The sequence below is a fragment of the Triticum aestivum genome, chromosome 4A, assembly GCF_018294505.1.
Source record: "Triticum aestivum cultivar Chinese Spring chromosome 4A, IWGSC CS RefSeq v2.1, whole genome shotgun sequence".
NCBI classification, from domain to species: Eukaryota; Viridiplantae; Streptophyta; class Magnoliopsida; order Poales; family Poaceae; genus Triticum; species Triticum aestivum.
In genome coordinates this window covers 605,518,926-605,541,974 of record NC_057803.1, presented here as the reverse complement: position 1 = coordinate 605,541,974, position 23,049 = coordinate 605,518,926, and the positions used below count along the sequence as shown (strand labels likewise).

Here is a 23,049-nt window from a genome sequence, read left to right as displayed (position 1 = left end):
TTCAATAATTATTTTTATCTCTCTAAAAAATCCAATATTTTATTATCCCTCTAAAAATACATGAAGACGGAGGAGGATCTCCTCGATAAATATTACCTTTATATGTTAATATAAGACATTTTTTCAGTTTAGTTTACAGAGGGCGTAGTACATAATGTTGTTTAGTTGTTGTTTTTAATCTATACTACTATTAAAAGAGCAAACTAGAGTTATTTTACAACCACCCAAACAAGTGTACACAGAACAATCAGAACCCTCAGATCTAATCCATTTAGTCAAATCTAACAGTATATAATGACCCGATGGTCTGCCAACCGGTTGAACGGCTGTGATTTAATGTTCTGCCACGGCAGACCATGGTCGCGCACTCCCCCCTGATGACCGATGTGATCCGTAATTTCAGGATCATCCTCAACCTCCCTCCCTCGAATTCGCACAGATTTGCTCCATCCCCAACCTCCCCGACGCCCTACCGCCTCCTCCCCTCATCGCCGCCCCTCGGCAGCCGTCCGTCCTGTAGGCAGACTCTCGCTGCCGCCCCCGTCTGGTCTACCCGCAGACCCGCCGCTCCCTCCTCACCGTCCTTCGGTTCTGCCCCTGCCGCCCCTCTCTCTTGCAGCGGAGCAGAAGCGGAAGCGCCGAGAGAAGATCAACCGACGATTCATTGAGCTATCCACTGTCATCCCCGGCTTCGAGAAGGTCGGCTCCTCTTCTTGCACATACCTACATATCCAACAAAATAATTTTCTTAACTGATTGGCCAAATAATTTTCTAAACTGATTGGCCAACTAAGTACGTTAAGCAGTAGCAGGAAAATCTCAAGGCACTCGAGGACGCAACCTCCAGAGCATCCAGTCCACGGTGCTCATCGGGAAGTTGTGCACAGCCGCGCCGGAAGGCGTCGGCGGCTGCTGCCCGCCATCGTCTGCAGCGGCCGTAGCTGGAAGCACGACGCCGACGACCGGGAAAGTGCTGCTGGAGGTAGAGCTCCCCTCTTATTGTTTCCCACATCCCCTTTCTTTCAAAATTCTGAACCCAAAGATACAGATCCACCGACGTAGCGCTCGGTCATGAATATTGCATCCTTGCACACCTGCATCAACAAGATGTCTATAATATCTACCTGCATGCTTAGGCTAGCGCTTGTGTACGCCCATGTTGCCGTATGCTTCCAATCGGTTCGGAAGAAATCCATCTTATATGTGCATACCCGTCAGAAAGCATAAATCACTCTGGTGAATCGCTTTGGGAGTTCATGGTTGTGCCAAAAATTGGTACCAGATCATAGGTTGTTCGTCCATGATTTTCAAAAAGCAAGTACAAGATCATGGTGTTACTGAAGTGGGAAGACAATTGATCTATAACCCAGTTGTGCGTCAAGCCTGTGTCAATGGTGTTTCCAACGATCAACTATCCCCCTCTTTTGTAGTATTGACAAAAACTGTGCTAATGTTGCTACAGTTTCATCACCAAAAAAGAGAATCCAGTTTTGTTAAATTAATTTGTATAATAATATGTTCATTACTGAACCTGAACAAGGAGTAGACAGATTATAGTTTCTAAAGCTTCTCTGTCGGGATGCATAGGCGAGAAGGACAATTGGAGTCGCCGGCGTCGCTTATGGAGCTCCACACCATTGCCCAGTTGTACAATAGCATGTGCAATCTTCTCCATTCAAGACTAATAAGTGCAAATTGTGAACTCTTTGCCAAACAAGAAGATATGAGGATCAGGCATATAGGCCCCAATAAGGTAGCTATATAGTAATTCATGTGTAGTAGTGTAGATTATGGTCACACTTTGTCTAGGACTGCAGATAGCTATGTCAATAAAAATGGTTATTCTGCATATTTTCTGAATTTTGAGTAAGGGCTTCATGTATAAGGTATGCATGCAGTAGTTTTGAATTGGGGCACTGATCAGTTCTTCACATGCAGGAACGTGGAGAGGTCAATCTGGTCGATTGTAGCCACAAGGTGAGTGGCTTGATCCTTAATTAATCCAGTTAGATTTCATGGATTATTGATTAGTTTTTTAGCAAGCAAATTTTTGTACATCTGATTGTAGGGATACTGCTGTAGTATTTGGGGGAAAGAGTACGTCTGCACCTGATGGTGATATGCCAAAGTTTTGTATTTTCTAGGTAAATTTGCTACATGGGAAGATTCCTCAATGGCAAAAATACACCATGATAGTGATAATGATATACGGAGTACATCCTATGCTGAACAAGAGCAAGATAGAAAAGAGTAAAATATTCTCTCCGAAGTAATTACAGATTGCTTCCAGTGATTTTCAATTCCAAGTAATAAAGAATATAAGGTTACAATTCATCACCTGAAAAAACAGATCTTTGTAGTCATAGTAATGTCTTCTCCAATTGATCATACCGAGCCATGGTCCAAATTTTATCTACAATAGGAAACACACGATGATGACATATCAGATATTAAAAATCACTATATGAAATGTTTAATTTTTACTTCCCCTTGTAACGTTAGCTTATCTAGCAAATTTCTGTTATTCTGTACATCTGATTGATAAGTTTCAAATAGTACAGGAACCATATATCCAGATATAATTAGAGTAGGGATCGACACTAATTAAACCTCTTGACACGCTCATTTGAAAGTCAAGTATGTTTATGCAGCAATGCCTTATTACTCCTACAGAAGATACCATTACTGCAGCTCATAGGAAGAGATATTACACCATCAGTTGAGTTTAGCTAAATCTGCAGTTTTCATTACAATGCATGAATCTTATTTATCTCGCTTCAAATGAACAAACAAGAGAGGATGAAGTACCCATCTTCCAGTCATCTGGCAAGCAACAGTCCAGTGGATACTGCAGACCTTCTTAGCAAGCATCATCGAGTGCCATTGTATCTTGAATAACACAATTGTACAGGGATCTTGAATAGCATATCAAACGAAGGCACGCCTAATTGAAATTATGGTCACATTAGTACACGGTAAACTGCACAGTACGAATTAAAATTTAAGTGCAAAGATAGGATAATCCAGAGTTGACACGAAGTAATGTCTAAGGACTAAGATCAAATTAGAATTAATCCTGACAGTAAATACATCAATGAGAATTCATTTCACAATAACATAGCTCATACCAGTGGAGGCATCGAACTGTGCCCATATATTTTTGCGCACCCACGCCCGCTCCTTGTTGTCTTGTTGCGGGCATCCGCGCTGGGTCGCTCGTGAGCATGCTGAGCTCGAGCGCATCCTTCGGCACTTCGGCGAGCAGATTCGAAGAAGGACGGGGAAGAGCAGGGGCGTGGAAGTCCCGCACCTCCGACGGAGCCTAGCGCTGGGATGCTCCCGTGCATGCCGAGCTCCTCTTGGTGGCAGTGGGTACGAAGGGGAGGGGTGGCCCGAGGAGACGGGGAGAGGAAGAATGGGGAACGACGGGGAGAAATGTGACGGCCGGTGGGATTTTTTTTAGGTGAAGCGGTGGGTAGGTAGGTAGGTGACGGTGTGAGGGGCCTAACTGAGGGAACCGTCTCCCTGTCCATTGATATGGGCCAGAAAATTATCAAAAGCCCGATCAATCCAGCCCAGCCGTTCGTTTGATGCCGGATGCCTAGCGCTCGGCTGAGTTTTTTTTACCTGCTAATTCACGATTGCGTTCTTGAATCGGAAACCAAGCTAGCTGCTAGGTAGGCAACGAATGAATCATATCAAAAATTAAAGTATTTGTAAAGGTGTAGTTAGATTTCAGTTGACTAAGACTAAGTTGAGTGATATTAGCATGTTTATTTTTTTTTTAAAATCACCTTTTTTATTTGGATTTATGATTTCTAAATTTAACATGAATATATTTGTCATTTTTCAATTGAGATTCAATAATTATTTTTATCTCTCTAAAAAATCCAATATTTTATTATCCCTCTAAAAATACATGAAGACGGAGGAGGATCTCCTCGATAAATATTACCTTTATATGTTAATATAAGACATTTTTTCAGTTTAGTTTACAGAGGGCGTAGTACATAATGTTGTTTAGTTGTTGTTTTTAATCTATACTACTATTAAAAGAGCAAACTAGAGTTATTTTACAACCACCCAAACAAGTGTACACAGAACAATCAGAACCCTCAGATCTGATCCATTTAGTCAAATCTAACAGTATATAATGACCCGATGGTCTGCCAACCGGTTGAACGGCTGTGATTTAATGTTCTGCCACGGCAGACCATGGTCGCGCACTCCCCCCTGATGACCGATGTGATCCGTAATTTCAGGATCATCCTCAACCTCCCTCCCTCGAATTCGCACAGATTTGCTCCATCCCCAACCTCCCCGACGCCCTACCGCCTCCTCCCCTCATCGCCGCCCCTCGGCAGCCGTCCGTCCTGTAGGCAGACTCTCGCTGCCGCCCCCGTCTGGTCTACCCGCAGACCCGCCGCTCCCTCCTCACCGTCCTTCGGTTCTGCCCCTGCCGCCCCTCTCTCTTGCAGCGGAGCAGAAGCGGAAGCGCCGAGAGAAGATCAACCGACGATTCATTGAGCTATCCACTGTCATCCCCGGCTTCGAGAAGGTCGGCTCCTCTTCTTGCACATACCTACATATCCAACAAAATAATTTTCTTAACTGATTGGCCAAATAATTTTCTAAACTGATTGGCCAACTAAGTACGTTAAGCAGTAGCAGGAAAATCTCAAGGCACTCGAGGACGCAACCTCCAGAGCATCCAGTCCACGGTGCTCATCGGGAAGTTGTGCACAGCCGCGCCGGAAGGCGTCGGCGGCTGCTGCCCGCCATCGTCTGCAGCGGCCGTAGCTGGAAGCACGACGCCGACGACCGGGAAAGTGCTGCTGGAGGTAGAGCTCCCCTCTTATTGTTTCCCACATCCCCTTTCTTTCAAAATTCTGAACCCAAAGATACAGATCCACCGACGTTGCGCTCGGTCATGAATATTGCATCCTTGCACACCTGCATCAACAAGATGTCTATAATATCTACCTGCATGCTTAGGCTAGCGCTTGTGTACGCCCATGTTGCCGTATGCTTCCAATCGGTTCGGAAGAAATCCATCTTATATGTGCATACCCGTCAGAAAGCATAAATCACTCTGGTGAATCGCTTTGGGAGTTCATGGTTGTGCCAAAAATTGGTACCAGATCACAGGTTGTTCGTCCATGATTTTCAAAAAGCAAGTACAAGATCATGGTGTTACTGAAGTGGGAAGACAATTGATCTATAACCCAGTTGTGCGTCAAGCCTGTGTCAATGGTGTTTCCAACGATCAACTATCCCCCTCTTTTGTAGTATTGACAAAAACTGTGCTAATGTTGCTACAGTTTCATCACCAAAAAAGAGAATCCAGTTTTGTTAAATTAATTTGTATAATAATATGTTCATTACTGAACCTGAACAAGGAGTAGACAGATTATAGTTTCTAAAGCTTCTCTGTCGGGATGCATAGGCGAGAAGGACAATTGGAGTCGCCGGCGTCGCTTATGGAGCTCCACACCATTGCCCAGTTGTACAATAGCATGTGCAATCTTCTCCATTCAAGACTAATAAGTGCAAATTGTGAACTCTTTGCCAAACAAGAAGATATGAGGATCAGGCATATAGGCCCCAATAAGGTAGCTATATAGTAATTCATGTGTAGTAGTGTAGATTATGGTCACACTTTGTCTAGGACTGCAGATAGCTATGTCAATAAAAATGGTTATTCTGCATATTTTCTGAATTTTGAGTAAGGGCTTCATGTATAAGGTATGCATGCAGTAGTTTTGACTTGGGGCACTGATCAGTTCTTCACATGCAGGAACGTGGAGAGGTCAATCTGGTCGATTGTAGCCACAAGGTGAGTGGCTTGATCCTTAATTAATCCAGTTAGATTTCATGGATTATTGATTAGTTTTTTAGCAAGCAAATTTTTGTACATCTGATTGTAGGGATACTGCTGTAGTATTTGGGGGAAAGAGTACGTCTGCACCTGATGGTGATATGCCAAAGTTTTGTATTTTCTAGGTAAATTTGCTACATGGGAAGATTCCTCAATGGCAAAAATACACCATGATAGTGATAATGATATACGGAGTACATCCTATGCTGAACAAGAGCAAGACAGAAAAGAGTAAAATAATCTCTCCGAAGTAATTACAGATTGCTTCCAGTGATTTTCAATTCCAAGTAATAAAGAATATAAGGTTACAATTCATCACCTGAAAAAACAGATCTTTGTAGTCATAGTAATGTCTTCTCCAATTGATCATACCGAGCCATGGTCCAAATTTTATCTACAATAGGAAACACACGATGATGACATATCAGATATTAAAAATCACTATATGAAATGTTTAATTTTTACTTCCCCTTGTAACGTTAGCTTATCTAGCAAATTTCTGTTATTCTGTACATCTGATCGATAAGTTTCAAATAGTACAGGAACCATATATCCAGATATAATTAGAGTAGGGATCGACACTAATTAAACCTCTTGACACGCTCATTTGAAAGTCAAGTATGTTTATGCAGCAATGCCTTATTACTCCTACAGAAGATACCATTACTGCAGCTCATAGGAAGAGATATTACACCATCAGTTGAGTTTAGCTAAATCTGCAGTTTTCATTACAATGCATGAATCTTATTTATCTCGCTTCAAATGAACAAACAAGAGAGGATGAAGTACCCATCTTCCAGTCATCTGGCAAGCAACAGTCCAGTGGATACTGCAGACCTTCTTAGCAAGCATCATCGAGTGCCATTGTATCTTGAATAACACAATTGTACAGGGATCTTGAATAGCATATCAAACGAAGGCACGCCTAATTGAAATTATGGTCACATTAGTACACGGTAAACTGCACAGTACGAATTAAAATTTAAGTGCAAAGATAGGATAATCCAGAGTTGACACGAAGTAATGTCTAAGGACTAAGATCAAAATTAGAATTAATCCTGACAGTAAATACATCAATGAGAATTCATTTCACAATAACATAGCTCATACCAGTGGAGGCATCGAACTGTGCCCATATATTTTTGCGCACCCACGCCCGCTCCTTGTTGTCTTGTTGCGGGCATCCGCGCTGGGTCGCTCGTGAGCATGCTGAGCTCGAGCGCATCCTTCGGCACTTCGGCGAGCAGATTGGAAGAAGGACGGGGAAGAGCAGGGGCGTGGAAGTCCCTCACCTCCGACGGAGCCTAGCGCTGGGATGCTCCCGTGCATGCCGAGCTCCTCTTGGTGGCAGTGGGTACGAAGGGGAGGGGTGGCCCGAGGAGACGGGGAGAGGAAGAATGGGGAACGACGGGGAGAAATGTGACGGCCGGTGGGATTTTTTTTAGGTGAAGCGGTGGGTAGGTAGGTAGGTGACGGTGTGAGGGGCCTAACTGAGGGAACCGTCTCCCTGTCCATTGATATGGGCCAGAAAATTATCAAAAGCCCGATCAATCCAGCCCAGCCGTTCGTCTGATGCCGGATGCCTAGCGCTTGGCTGAGTTTTTTTTACCTGCTAATTCACGATTGCGTTCTTGAATCGGAAACCAAGCTAGCTGCTAGGTAGGCAACGAATGAATCATATCAAAAATTAAAGTATTTGTAAAGGTGTAGTTAGATTTCAGTTGACTAAGACTAAGTTGAGTGATATTAGCATGTTTATTTTTTTTTAAAATCACCTTTTTTATTTGGATTTATGATTTCTAAATTTAACATGAATATATTTGTCATTTTTCAATTGAGATTCAATAATTATTTTTATCTCTCTAAAAAATCCAATATTTTATTATCCCTCTAAAAATACATGAAGACGGAGGAGGATCTCCTCGATAAATATTACCTTTATATGTTAATATAAGACATTTTTTCAGTTTAGTTTACAGAGGGCGTAGTACATAATGTTGTTTAGTTGTTGTTTTTAATCTATACTACTATTAAAAGAGCAAACTAGAGTTATTTTACAACCACCCAAACTATTAAAATACATGAGGTTTAGTTTTTTTTTTGAGGGGAGTTGGCGGGGCATCTTCTTCAAACTGTTCCTTTGCTCGCCAGGTTTGGACGATACCAACTTGGTCTGGTTTTGCGACCATATCGCCTATGGAAGGTTTGGTTTACTCCTGGTGGCCGGATTGGGCCTAAAAAATCCCTAAGGCCAACCGGAGAAAGTTTGATGGAGTAGTTGCTTACACTTTTCGACAAATTTGGAAAGATAGGAACAGGAGGGGTTTGATAACAATTATTTAGCTGTCCATGACACGTTTTTTTAGGATTGAGGAGTCGATCAGAACGAGAGAGCTGGCATCTTCTAGAGTTGTTCAGGATGACAGAGGCTAAGGCCATCACATCCATTTGTAACCGGGCTTCGGCCAAAAAAATGGGTTTTTTCCCTCCTAATAGATAGGCAGATAGGAAACGCTCTTGCCAAAGTTTCGAAAAACAACTATTCGACGGAATCTACTTGACTAGAGTTATATAAACGAAAAATCTATTATGCCAGCTAAAAAACGATCATGATTATATTGATTAAAGAAGACAAGCTGATGTGGTATGCTGGATCCAAGGGTGGGTCACCTCATCTCATCTCTGGTTCGTTGTCCGTCGGGAGAGATGCTGCTACCTTGGACGCACAGTCTCTGAGCAGCGGGGGGCCGAATAAGTACAACAAGCTGAAGGCGACGAGGTTCCATGACTTCCTGTTGAACTGAAAAAGTTGCTCTGCCCCGAAAGCAATACGGCCCAAGCCACACTGGCACGGCCCAAAGGACGCCCGCACTTTCTTCTTCCTGAACACGAAAGGCAAGGGGGTGGGTGGGGGCGGGTGGTTCCTCTTCGGTACGAACGAAGAAATTTCGAACAAAAGGATCGGAACTCGTAGATAATATAAAGCCAATATGCAAAGCGGTCAAAGTAGGAGTCGCAGGTACTAATTATGATGTTCATGGGAATGTAGCCAGGGATCGTCAACAAACCTTAGCTATTCATTGAATCCTTGGAGCAGCTTTCAAACGACGTATAAGCTACATGATAAGCTTAGAGAAATGTTCATTTGCTGAGATACTGGATGCTTACCGAAAGAGAGGAATTTCATGTAAGAGAAGGGAGAATCTTCATGGACTGGCTTCCACCAATCGGAGTTACGCGCATTTCAGATGGTGGTAAAGTGATACCGCATAAGGAGCTCTTCCTCATTCAGACATACTCAACAAAAGTAAGAAATGTTTGACCCTGATCCTTTGACGCGGGCGGTGATACGTATCGCGTGTAGTGAGCGGTACGACCGCATCGTTCACGCTTCCTCCTGTAGCCTGTATCCAGTTTTTCTTCTTCCTTTTTTGCAACTCTGTTTTTTTGCGAGAAAACTACTAATCTATTTATTTTAATCATGACAGTACAATGAACATCTGAGATAATAAAAATTACATCCAGATTCATAGACCACCTAGCAATGACTATAAACACTGAAGCGAGCCGAAGTCGCGTTGGCGTCATCGCCCCTTCCTCACCGGAGCCGGGCAAAACTTGTTGTAGTATATAACCGGGAATTCGCCGTGCTCAGGCCCCATAGGACCAACGCACGAGAACAGCAACCGCCATTGACGAGTAGCATAGATCAGAATGATCCAACCTGAAGACACACGAACGTAGACGCACCACCAAGGACAAATCCATTGGAGAGAAACCTCCACACGCCCACCGATGATACTAGACGCACCACTGGGACATGGCTAAATGGGGAGAACCTTATTCCATCTTTACCGAGCCGCCACCGTCTCGTCTTTCTGAGCAAGACACAAGCTCTAAAAGAACTCGAATGAGTATCTAAAAATGTAGCTCTCCCGTCAGCAAGGGCCGGGATCCACCGCACCGCCACGGCCCTAATTCCACCGAAGACAAGGTGGACGTGCAGCCTTTGCAACTCTATTTTTGTAAAACTCCCAATATATTAATTAATTTAAAATATTCATACAACCGTTCATCACGGCATACGTCACGCACGGTGGAACACTATTGAAAAGGACACCGCCAGACCTATTTTCAAAACGAAACTTTCCAATCTCCTGAGCCACCAGCCCGGCGATTGATTTTTTAGATCTTAATATTTTTAATAAGCTTAATGATGCTAAGACCTTGTACAATGCAAGGCATTTAAGAAAGGTGCTTAGAGAAATAAACCAACATTTTTTAGGCACCCATGTTTGTTTGTAGAGGGTAGATGTTTAATTCGACTACTCTCCTATAGAATTAGGCATTGGTGTGTTAAAAACCTCGGTTTGTTTTTCTAAGCACGGCCATAAGTACTAACCATTATACAAGGCCTAAGCGCTCCAATCTCAATAAAAGGGCCCCGTCAAAAGTTTTATTTGCAAGATAGTAAGCCACAAAAGAGCAATCAGATTCTAAAGTAATCAGTTTGCTGAGGCTGATACCAATATAGGGACCCGCGAGATACGCATGAAATTCTGCTTCATCAACACCAAAGCACGACCGGATATAATTCCAAGAGGAGATGATGACTTGGCCGGTATGATTTCTAGCAATAACCTTCACACTACCAGTATTAATACTCTCCACAAAACTGGTGTCAACAATATCTTAATGAATTCAGAGGTAAGAGCATGCCAAACCCCTTCATTCCTCGCAGAAATATCAGTTCCCTTCAAGACATCGACCACCCCCTTACCACTCTCTGAAAGATTTCCCAATTGCTTTTCACAAAGATTGCCCATCTGCTGCAATTTTTATGGGAAGCAATTGGGCATGTTATTCATCTTTTTATTGGCTCTCTCTTAAACTACGTAGTTTTTTGGTCGAAGTCGTTCCTAGGAATAGCAATTTTGTTTTTTTATATTACCTCCATCTCAAAAAGTTTGTCTTTTTGTATCTGGATACATCCGTGTCTAGATAAATCTAACACATAGTTTTTGAGACGGAGAGGGTAGTAAAGAGCTAGCCGCCGGACGGAGAGGGTAGTAAAGAGCTAGCCGTCAGGTCTGTCAATAACACATTAATTAAGCGGACTGATCAAATACGAGACGTCCGTTCAAGAAAAGTCGAACAACGCTTGGTAGCAATCAGGGCTTGAATGACAATTTATCTAAACAAATGTTCTTCCATTTGAAAAAATGTTTGAGAATTCAAAACAATTCACGAATTAAGAAAATGTTCATTAACTCAAAAAATGTACGTGAATTCTTAAAAAATAATGAATTCAAAAGGTGTTGGCAAATATGAAAAAAATAGAGAATGAAAAAATGTTCATGCAAATTCAACAAATGTTCGTTAATATAAAAAATGTTACTTAATTAGTATATTTTGCAAATTTAGAATATTCTAAAACTTCTAAAAAATGTGAAATTAAAAAATGTTCATGAATGTGATAAAACAATAGTGAATTAAAAATTGGTCCATGAAGAAAACAAGAAAAGGATAAAAATGAAGCATTAAAAGAAAAGAGAAAAAACAGTAAAACTGATAAACCGAGAAAAACTAGTGGACATCTGGCTTGTTTTGTCACAAGTAGGTCATCCCCTAGTACTATGTCAGGAACTCGACGCTAGCTCGTCGGCTAGCACCGCAACCAATTATCGAGGACAATAGGGACCGAATCCCTTGCGATCTCCCTTTTTATTCGCTTATTACCATTTTAGTGTTTGCAAGTGGGCCGACCTAGTTGCCTGCGCGAGTCGCTATTTCCTTCAGCAAGAGCAAATTCCATCTCGCTTAAGGCCATATATATCTCCCGAGGAGGTGCGTGACCCCAAATTACTATTATGCGCCTTTAGTGCTGGTTATAGGCTATTGTGCAAACCGGCACACAACCCCCCTCCGCCTTTGCCTCGGCCCATTTTATTTTATCTTTTTCAGCAACATTCAAAAAATCGACGTATGTGAGACTCGAACTAGTTGCCTGCGCGAGTCGCTATTTTTCAAAGATCTCCCTTTTTATTCGCTTATTACCATTTTAGTGTTCGCAAGTGGGCCGACCTAGTTGCCTGCGCGAGTCGCTATTTCCTTCAGCAAGAGCAAATTCCATCTCGCTTAAGGCCATATATAGCTCCCGAGGAGGTGCGTGACCCCAAATTCCTATTATGCGCCTTTAGTGCTGGTTATAGGCTATTGTGCAAACCGGCACACAACCCCCCTCCGCCTTTGCTCGGCCCATTTTATTTTATCTTTTTCAGCAACATTCAAAAAATCGACGTATGTGAGACTCGAACTAGTTGCCTGCGCGAGTCGCTATTTTTCAAAGATCTCCCTTTTTATTCGCTTATTACCATTTTAGTGTTCGCAAGTGGGCGAACCTAGTTGCCTGCGCGAGTCGCTATTTCCTTCAGCAAGAGCAAATCCCATCTCGCTTAAGGCCATATATAGCTCCCGAGGAGGTGCGTGACCCCAAATTCCTATTATGCGCCTTTAGTGCTGGTTATAGGCTATTGTGCAAACCGGCACACAACCCCCCTCCGCCTTTGCTCGGCCCATTTTTTTTATCTTTTTCAGCAACCTTCAAAAAATTGACGTATGTGAGACTCAAACTGTGAGGTTCAAAACCCAACATGATAACCACGTGGGAGACCTCACCTGCTATGTCAAATTCCTTCTTTGTTTTCCCTCTTATTTTCCTTCTCTTTTGATTTTTTGGGCCATTTTTTCCTTTGTTTTCCTTGGGTTCTTTATGTTAATTTATTTTTCCTGTTTCTTTTACCCTTTTTTATTTTGCAAGTGCATGGAATTTTTAATAATCTGGTTCTCTTTCAAATTCGTGAATCTTTTTTAACTCGACGAACATTTTTTCAAATTTCACGAACTATGTTTTTAGTTTGTTGCTAACTCTAATATACTTTTTAAAAATTTCATGAACCTTTTCAAATTCATGAAATTTTCAGTATGTTTGCAAAATAATACTTTAGTGATCTAAATGATCTTATATTTCTTTACGGGAGGGCTAACAATTAAAAATATGTGAACTTTCTTTCATAACCGATATACTTTTTCCGAATCCATGAGCTTTTTATTTCAAAATCTATGAAGTTTTTCAAGTCCGTGAACATTTTTCAAATTTGTGAAAATTTTTCCAAATCGATGAACGTTTCGCAATCTTTTTTCAAAGTTGATGAAATTTTTACAAATGCATGTTTTTTCAAATTTAGAACTTTTTTAAAAAAGGATGAACTTTTTTTGAAATCGATTAACGTTTGACAATTTGAGAACTTGTTTCCAAAAAAATATGAACTTTTTAAAATTCCTAAACATTTTCTCAAATTCTTGAAGAAAAATGATGATTTTTTTCTTAAATTCATGATTTTTTTTTGCAAATTTATGTTTTTTCTATTAAACCTGCGTTTTTCATGAATTTTTAAAATTATTTATTTTCCCTTAAAAACATGTATGTGTTTTTTCGAGAACCAGCAGATATTGGTTTTTTCCTAGATAGTGAGGAGGGACCGTGGGGTTTTTTGTGGGGGAAATCAGCGAATGAGGTGGCTCGCGAGCGGGCGATCGCAGCCAAGCGATTATCCTAGTGGGCCCTTATAGGTGTGGCTCACATGAGCGCCAGTTTCCAAAACCAGCGCTGAAGGCGCTAATTTTGAGCACTCTGCATGACCTAAGGTGATCAATTTTGATCAAAGCCTGATACCTTTGCTGCCGCAGCTGCTGGTCGCTCGCCAGGATGCCATCCACGAGTCTTCATACGACTAGACCCCGGGACACATCATATAGCCAGACCTAGTAGGAGACTAAGATGCAACCAAGTACCGTTAGTAGTTACTAGCGCATATAGAAAGTACTATTCACGCTATATTGTCGTCATAGATTTGTTTTTTTTCAAAAATGCTAGACATACAAAGATTTACAAGCTCTTTCCATCTAACCTCTCCCCCCCCCCCCCCCCCCCTTCCTTGATTTTCAGGGGGTGGGCCGTCCCGCTCACTTGTTGACCAATAAAAACTAACCCACCTGTAAAAGCCTGTAAACTGTTTGTACGTGTAGCATTGCCGGGTTTTTTTTGTGCCCTGAAGTCTATGGCAATAATTTTTTGGCCAAACTTTTTACCAGAGTACAATGGTTGATCATATCTGATTACAACTAAGATTCGATTATTTTTGACCTTTTCTCTATATCTAAATTATTTGGCGCATATAGGAGCACCAAATTCGCGTCCCTTGTGCGTGTTGCTTCATTATTGTGTTTTCTTCTTCGTCTCTGCCCCTGGCCATGTCAACGACAGTACAAGCATCACCGCCGACTCAAGAAAATGAAACCCCAAACCGTTTGTGATGCTCTCACACATAAAACTCAAAAAAGACAAAAGAACATCACACACACATGGCAAGCGGCACAGCACACTTCATGCACACGTACCACCACACTAAAATAGACACAGACCGATCCAGAGCTCCTGGTAATCTATACAATAACATCAGTCACACGTTCGATTGCGACGTCCGCCCGTGGTATATCGGCTGGACGGCTTATGCCAGCGTGCGAGGCGAGCGTCCAGATCATGGTGATGAACTCGCCACCCTTGACTAGTAGTTTCTCGTGCCCCATTATACAACCATCGTCGCTGGATGGCGCGACGTAGACGACGAGCAGAATCCTGGGCATTCTGGGCTTTATTCACCGACGTAGACGACGAGTAGTTTCTTGGGGTGCTGCTCGGCTTCTTTGCGGCACCCATGATCTTGTTGTACCGGGTGTTGACACACGTCGAGAAGTAGCAGCGCCAGAACCCGAGAACGCGACTCAGCTCGAGCATCATGTCCTTGAACACGAGCTCCGTGCTCTCCTGGTATTCGGGGAGCAGCTCCGGGTGGATGGCCACCAGGTAAGCGCAGTACTTGGACAGGCTCTGAGCCTGAGCATGATCGTCAGAAGATGTAGAATGCTCCACCTCGAAGAGAGCGAGAACGAAAACGGCATTGCTAGCCAGCAAAACCTCACGACACATAGCTGGTTGAAGCTAATGTGTGGGCGATGCATTGCGCTTCGCATCCCCGTGATGCCGTGGATGGCCCAACGGAAGACGTGGCCAAGGCGCCCGTCGGGTTTCACAGCGTACTTGCAGAGCAGTGACACCATGAACCAGTCGGAGAGCACGAGGACGAGGAACTCCCACACTTCCTCGTAGACAACCATGAGGAATAGGAGCGAGGTGATGGAGAAGTCCAAGAAGGAGAAGAAAACTAAGCGGGAAGTAAAGATTTTAGGCAGGCACCCGGTCATCATAGTGGTACGTTACGCTGAAGAAAGTAAAGTAGTTGTCGTCCTTGATGCTGTCCCGGGCGTAGCCGACGTCGCCGTTGGTGCAGAGGACGATGAGTACGAGGCAGAGGACCAAGACGAGCAGCGGGAGCAGCAAGTAGTTGGCGAGCAGGAAGAAGGGACTTGCCAGGACGACGGGGACAACCGGGTGGTAATACTCGCATAGGAAGCTGAGCTCGTCGTTGGTCAGCCGGAACAGGGCCTCCGCCATGCCCGTGTTTGCCTCTGCTGTCTCTTTCTCTATGTTGCTGCGCATACCTTTGAAGATGAGTTCCCGGTAGCTGCGGGTCTCCGCCGCGGTCATTGCCGGCAGGCGCTCGAACCTCCGGCGCAGCAGCTTGAAGAGTGCCAAGGAGAGGCAGAGCTGCCTCAGACGTTTATCTCCGTCCAGGGAAGAGATCTCGGCAAGCCCCCAGATCTTGCCCACGGTGACGGCGGCGGCGTCGCTGGTTAGGCGGTAGCCATCCGGGCTGGCCTGAACCACCAGATTCTCTTCTTCCATCACCGCGTACTTGCACCCCCTGAGTAGCTCGTCTCCATCCAGGCAATGGTGACGGTGCTCCATTTGATCTTCTTCGAGCACTTGAGCCATGTAGGAGGTGATGAGCCGAGCATTCTTGCCTACACCGTAGGCAAGGGAGCGTTTCCCGACCTCGGTGAAGACGATCCTCTGTACAAGCCTTGTGGCACAGAGAAGCCAGAGGATGCCCAGCATGGACCGCTTGCCAGCATCATGCAGGTGGAAGAAGACAAAGCTCCCCAGCAAGAGGACACGCCCCACACGGTCCATGGTGCCGGAGTAACCCTGCATGTGGATCTCCTCGGCCTTCTTGCGGAGGAGCTCCACAAGGAGCATCCAGATGAGGATGAGCCGGGCTCGCAGGGGCAACTCGTCGGTGAACTTGGAGCGGGCACCGCCGGTGGCGTTCCTGGCCTCGGAGAAGAGGTAGGACATGACGGGGAGGAAGAGGGAGAGCGCGGAGGTGATGAAGAGGCGGACGCTGGGGTCGAGGATGGCGCTGACGTCGGAGAGCCTACTGAAGAGGTTGAGGTTGAAGAAGAGCGCTGCGAGGACGAACATGATGATGGAGGTGAGCAAGGTGGTGGTGTGGTTGAACTGGGCGACGTAGGAGCCGGTGAGGTTGTAGAAAATGGTGTTTTTAAAATCTGTGAGGTCGTGTGCCGCGCAACTGTGCAAAATGTCATTACTGGTATTCAAGTGCAAGAAGCCCATCTTGATATCGACTTGCGCTCTTGCTAACTAGCTCAGCTTAGCTGCTTCCTGGGGGCGCGCGTACATATATATGTAAGCACCACACAGTGAGTACGGTGCATGCGAAGGTTCTCTTGAGTGCTTGGCATGATAACCTCACATGCATGCATACATATGTAGTTCTTTACCACTTTGTTCCTTCACCGGAAAAAGGACTTTAACTCAAGGGAGCAGTACATAAAATTAAAAAGACACAGTCTCTGTACAGCCTTCAAAACAATATATATAGTTTTATATCCGGAAAAAATAAAAATAATATATAGTTCTAGATAGAAAAAAAGTTCCTCGTATTTTTTCGGCAACAACCTTCTGATTTTCATCCAACTAAAAAAGTGGCCCGCGCAAATGCACGGGCAACATCTATAGTTGAATTTATTATTGTGGACATAATAAAAGTGAAATCTAAAATAGTTGGATGTTGTGCTAAAAAAGTTCGCAACAAACTACTCCCTCCGTTCCATAATATAATATCGTTTCTGAAGCCAGAGGGAGTAGATGGAATTTGATTGTTAGCGCCATCACTCACAGCATTAGAAACTCTACTCTAGCACAATATGGTGCTAGTAAACCAAAATTATATAATGGGAATACATAATAAAAGCTAAAACACACTAAATACGGAATCATTGTGGTGGTCTAGAAATGTATATACAGGAAAAATAATTTTGGAATGCATTGCGTAGAATCACTCTCTACCATATATTTTGGTCCAAAAACATCGAGGCAATATCCATAACAATAGCATGACATAAGCAGGATCCTCTCTAGTTTATTTCTCTGGAACATTCATTGCTTAAATATAAACTTGTGAGGTACATTGAGTTTTCAAGAATGACTCCATGTAAATATGCAACACACCCTATATTTTATATTATTGGAATATTATACCAAAGTGCTTGTATTTTACACACATGTGAACTTCTAAAGTGGGAGAAAACAAGACATTGTAAATCAAGCTATTTGGTATAAAAAAAGAAAAAACACCGAAACTCATAAAGTAGCACAATCATTCAAACTAGATATAAAAGGTTGTTAGTCCTAGACTCCTTGTGTAAATAAAAAATCTATGATTAAAATCATATAAGTATTTTTTGCTTTGTCATCCACGACAAAAGGTATCTCTAATTTAGACAACCACCATCATGTTCATGATTCAAAATAAGCTAACTCAGACAGATACGCATCCATGTGACTCTAGCATATGACTATGTTTATTTATGAAGAATCTCCTGCTTTCATATGACTTATAATAACAAAGAGAAATCCTTTATTGTACGGATAGAAGGACAACGTAAGAAAAATCCTACATGTGGGACAAGATTATTTTAACAACTCATTATGGTAAATCTGTTAAGGTCATAAAACTCTTGTTTCTTGCTATTTTTAGCTCTATAAAATGCATTTATCTTAAATCTATCCACAAGGCTGGTAGGCAAATTACAAATAAGTTATCAGTTTTGCTAAAGCACGTCTAGATATGCTCTAAGTATAGCACATCTAAGTCCTATGTCATTAAATTTATGTTAAGATTCGTGCAAGCATTTTCTTTTGTCTTTTTTATTTTACATTCGAGTTTGATTGAGTCACTCAGATGTGCAATAACTAGGGCACATCTAGATGTGCCCTAGACAGACGCCACTTTAAACCATACAAGTTAAGATTGGGAAAGATACCTCTTTGACGATAATGTTTAACTTTGAGCAGAAGTCGGTGGAAGAAGTCACCCGTAGTTGTACATTTTGCGATTAGAAAAGATATGAGAGGACTATGATTGAAGGAAACATTTTCCTCTTTAGTAACCTACTAGAAAACATGTAAAGAAGACAACCTCCCGAAGTATGCATTGGTACCATTAACTTTGAATGGTGGTTGTGGTTAGAAGTAGCTTTTATGACAACAGTAAGAATATAGTTCTTTAGCAAGATAATATACATGTTTAGGACAACAGTAAGAGTATTTTTTTACAAAGAAGCTCTTTTTATTTATGTCAGCATCAATTATACAATTTTGTTTCAAAAGTCCTTTTGGTTATGTGAGCACCAAGATATTCTGCCTCTTTCATATTATAAGCCCAATTGATTTTGTCCTAGGTCAAACCTTTTAATGTTTGACTAAATTATAGACAAGATAACATAATCGTGATACCAACTAAATATATTATGGATTTTTTTTCATGATGGATGTATTTATATTAATTTGGTATTGTAGAAGTCCATATTTTCTTCTATAAACTTGGTCAAACTCTCAAAAGTATGGCTGAAATCAAAATATATAGACCACATATTACGGAACAGAGGGAGTAGGTATCTAAGGTGGAGATGTTATGTTGTCCTTGCTCAGTCTAAGCAATGATATAATGGGCACGTTAATAGTTGTACATATGATGTAATTACATTGTACCGATGAGTTGCCCTAGCACAAATTTTACATATGTGATTTTATTGCATGCATCGGGGAAATAGTTGTACAGTTGATATAAATAAAAGGAAAATCCATGCCTCCCTCAGATCGTATCTGACTTTGGGGGAACAGTTTTCTGGTTCGCTGGATCTGTGCCCCGACCACCACAAAATGGACCACGGGAGTTCCGTAAGGGATATCATCATGAAATTTGAAAAGTGGTTCAGAAATTTCCACACCAAGTTACCTTCTGAAGCAAGCCTCAATCGGAATTGTACAAGTGTTTCTTTAATATTTTGTTTCAACCCAAAAAATTGTCTCTGCATCACTAAAAGAATAATTGGCCTTGGCACTAGATTAGTATGTTAGTACAAAAAAATTAATATAAAATTGTGCCAAAATCCTATGTAAATGATGCCAATATAGCATGAATACTTCAAAAAAATATACATACATTTGAGACGTATCAAAGCCCTTGACAAGTATCTTGAAGATGCCATTAATCAAGGCAACGGGCATATGTTTCCTAATAGACTCCACCTCTGGGAACATGGCCAACAACATCAACACCTCCATAGTTTAGACACTTGATATTAATGAGACCCTTGTTGAACGCATCGCCCAGATGGAAACCTACTCTTAGCATAGGCTAGAAGCTCTTGTATAATTTGACAGAAATGTGGTTTTGTAATGCGACCGAGTTAGCAATAGTGTCATCCCCATTGCAAAGGAAAATGGATGGAGGATCTCCACTGGCGACCATTAGCAATCGCATCAAAGTAAGCAGTATTTGAGTTGACATTGGCTAGCCTTTGTTGTCTCCATGTTTTCGCCAATAAATCTCCTCGAAACAAAGCACGAAGACCATCTCCTTTCCTAAGGCATACCGCCTTCCCACATAGCCTAAGCCTAACCTACTCCCTCCATTTACTTATGTTGGAAATATGCCCTAGAGGCAATAATAAATTGGTTATTATTATATTTCCTTGTTCATGATAATCATTTATTATCCATGCTAGAATTGTATTGATAGGAAACTCAAATACATGTGTGGATACATAGACAACACCATGTCCCTAGTAAGCCTCTAGTTGACTAGCTCGTTGATCAATAGATGGTTACGGTTTCCTGACCATGGACATTGGATGTCGTTGATAACGGGATCACATCATTAGGAGAATGATGTGATGGACAAGACCCAATCCTAAGCCTAGCACAAAGATCGTGTAGTTCGTATGCTAAAGCTTTTCTAATGTCAAGTATCATTTCCTTAGACCATGAGATTGTGCAACTCCCGGATACAGTAGGAATACTTTGGGTGTGCCAAATGTCACAACGTAACTGGGTGGCTATAAAGGTACACTACAGGTATCTCCGAAAGTGTCTGTTGGGTTGGCACGAATCGAGACTGGGATTTGTCACTCCGTGTAAACGGAGAGGTGTCTCTGGGCCCACTCGGTAGGACATCATCATAATGTGCACAATGTGATCAAGGAGTTGATCACGGGATGATGTGTTATGGAACGAGTAAAGAGACTTGCCGGTAACGAGATTGAACAAGGTATCGGGATACCGACGATCGAATCTCGGGCAAGTATCGTACCGATAGACAAAGGGAATTGTATACGGGATTGATTAAGTCCTTGACATCGTGGTTCATCCGATGAGATCATCGTGGAGCATGTGGGAGCCAGCATGGGAGCCAGCAAATGGAGTCTTCCCCAACCTCTCCTTCTCTCCTTGCTGGATCAAGGCATGGGAGACGTCATCGGGCTGTACGTGTGTTGAACGCGGAGGTGCCGTCCATTCGGCACTAGGATCTCTGGTGATTTGGATCACGACGAGTACGACTCCTTCAACCCCGTTCTCTTGAACGCTTCCGCTTAGCGATCTACAAGGGTATGTAGATGCACTCTCCTTCCCTTCGTTGCTGATCTCTCCATAGATAGATCTTGGTGACACGTAGGAATTTTTTTGAATTTCTGCTACGTTCCCTAACAGTGGCATCATGAGCTAGGTCTATGCGTAGTTTCTATGCACGAGTAGAACACAAAGTAGTTGTGGGCGTTGATTTTGTTCAATATGCTTACCATTACTAGTCCAATCTTGATTCGGCGGCATTGTGGGATGAAGCGGCCCAGACCGACCTTACACATACTCTTACTTCAGACTGGTTCCACCGACTGACATGCACTAGTTGCATAAGGTGGCTAGCGGGTGTCTGTCTCTCCCACTTTAGTTCGATGAAAAGGGTCCTTATGAAGGGTAAATAGCAATTGGCATATCACGTTGTGGTTTTTGCGTAGGTAAGAAACGTTCTTGCTAGAAACCCATAGCAGCCATGTAAAACATGCAAACAACAATTAGAGGACGTCTAACTTGTTTTTGCAGGGTATGCTATGTGATGTGATATGGCCAAGAAGAATGTGATGAATGATATGTGATGTATGAGATTGATCATGTTCTTGTAATAGGAATCACGACTTGCATGTCGATGAGTATGGCAACCGGCAGGAGCCATAGGAGTTGTCTTTATTTATTGTATGACCTGCGTGTCTTTGAACAACGCCATGTAATTACTTTACTTTATTGCTAACCGGTAGCCATAGTAGTAGAAGTAATAAGTTGGTGAGACAACTTCATGGAGACACAATGATGGAGATCATGATGATGGAGATCATGGTGTCATGCCGGTGACGATGATGATCATGGAGACCCGAAGATGGAGATCAAAAGGAGCAATATGATATTGGCCATATCATGTCACTATTTGATTGCATGTGATGTTTATCATGTTTATACATCTTATTTGCTTAGAACGATGGTAGCTTAAATAAGATGATCCCTCACTAAAATTTCAAGAGAAGTGCTCTCCCTAACTGTGCACCGTTGCGAAAGTTCGTCGCTTCGAAGCACCACGTGATGATCGGGTGTGATAGATTCTTACGTTTGAATACAACGAGTGTTGACGAGCCTAGCATGTACAGACATGGCCTCGGAACACATGCGAAACACTTAGGTTAAATTGACGAGCCTAGCATGTACAGACATGGCCTCAGAACACGGAGGACCGAAAGGTCGAACATGAGTCAAATAGAAGATGCAATCAACATAAGATGTTCACCGATGATGACTAGTCCGTCTCACGTGATGATCGGACACGGCCTAGTTGATTCGGATCATGTATCACTTAGATGACTAGAGGGATGTCTATCTGAGTGGGAGTTCATAAGATGAACTTAATTATCCTGAACATAGTCAAAAGGTCTTTGCAAATTATGTTGTAGCTCGCGCTTTAGTTCTACTGTTTAGATATGTTCCTAGAGAAAAATTAGTTGAAAGTTGATAGTAGCATTTATGCAGACAGTAGAAGGCTTATGTCCTTAAAGCACCGCTCAGTGTGCTGAACCTCGAACGTCATCTGTGGATGTTGCGAACATCTGACATACACGTTTTGATGACTACATGGTAGTTCAGTGCGTAATGCTAAATGGTTTAGAATTAAGGCATCAAAGACGTTTTTGAAACATCGCAGAACATATGAGATGTTCCAAGGACTGAAATTGGATTTCAGGCTCGTGCCCACGTCAAGAGGTATAAGACCTCCGACGATTTTCTTAGCCTGCATAATAAGGGAGAAAAGCTCAATCTTGAGCTTGTGCTCAGATTGTCTGAGTACAACGATCGCTTGAATCGAGTGGGAGATGATCTTCCAGATGAAATAGTGATGGTTCTCCAAAGTCACTGCCACCAAGCTACTAGAGCTTCGTGATGAACTATAACATATCAGGGATAGATATGATCCTTGAGCTATTCGCGACACCACGAAAAGTAGAAATCAAAAGGGAGCATCAATCGTTGATGGTTAGTAAAACCACTAGTTTCAAGAAGGGCAAGGGCAAGAAAGGGATACTTCATGGAACAACAAATCAGTTGTTGTTTTAGTGAAGAAACCCAAAGTTGAACCCAAGCCCGAGACTAAGTGCTTCTGTAATAAGGGGAACAGTCACTGAAGCAGAACCACCCTAAATACTTGGTAGATGAGAAGGCTGGCAAGGTCGACAGAAGTATATTGGATATGCATTATAATGTGTACTTTACTAGTACTCCTAGTAGCACCAGGGTATTAGATACC

The 23,049-nt window shown here is 42.5% G+C and overlaps 1 protein-coding gene and 3 long non-coding RNA genes across 6 annotated transcripts; 1 reads left to right on the top strand and 3 right to left on the bottom strand.

The window, feature by feature from the left end:
- Positions 1-21: 21 nt before the first annotated feature.
- On the bottom strand, positions 22-3,457 carry LOC123082560 (uncharacterized). Its single transcript, XR_006439062.1, has 4 exons — positions 3,129-3,457; positions 2,809-2,944; positions 2,339-2,413; positions 22-723 (listed from the first exon to the last, which is right to left on the bottom strand). It is a non-coding gene; the product is annotated as an uncharacterized lncRNA (long non-coding RNA).
- Positions 3,458-4,333: 876 nt separating this feature from the next.
- LOC123082558 (uncharacterized) lies at positions 4,334-6,029 on the top strand. Its single transcript, XR_006439061.1, has 5 exons — positions 4,334-4,558; positions 4,666-4,841; positions 5,447-5,612; positions 5,798-5,836; positions 5,928-6,029. It is a non-coding gene; the product is annotated as an uncharacterized lncRNA (long non-coding RNA).
- LOC123082557 (uncharacterized) lies at positions 4,442-7,317 on the bottom strand. Of its 3 annotated transcripts, XR_006439059.1 has the most exons (5): positions 6,989-7,317; positions 6,668-6,803; positions 6,198-6,272; positions 4,701-4,953; positions 4,442-4,582 (listed from the first exon to the last, which is right to left on the bottom strand). It is a non-coding gene; the product is annotated as an uncharacterized lncRNA (long non-coding RNA). The 3 variants fall into 3 exon arrangements; XR_006439058.1 differs by having other exon boundaries at positions 4,701-6,272; XR_006439060.1 differs by lacking the exon at positions 4,701-4,953 and having other exon boundaries at positions 4,447-4,582.
- A 7,010-nt stretch (positions 7,318-14,327) lies between these two features.
- On the bottom strand, positions 14,328-16,528 carry LOC123087476 (uncharacterized). Its single transcript, XM_044509491.1, is given in 2 exon segments — positions 14,328-15,233; positions 15,235-16,528. Coding segments are annotated over 2 exon segments (1,740 nt in total). The 5' UTR covers positions 16,476-16,528; the 3' UTR covers positions 14,328-14,734.
- Positions 16,529-23,049: the final 6,521 nt, after the last annotated feature.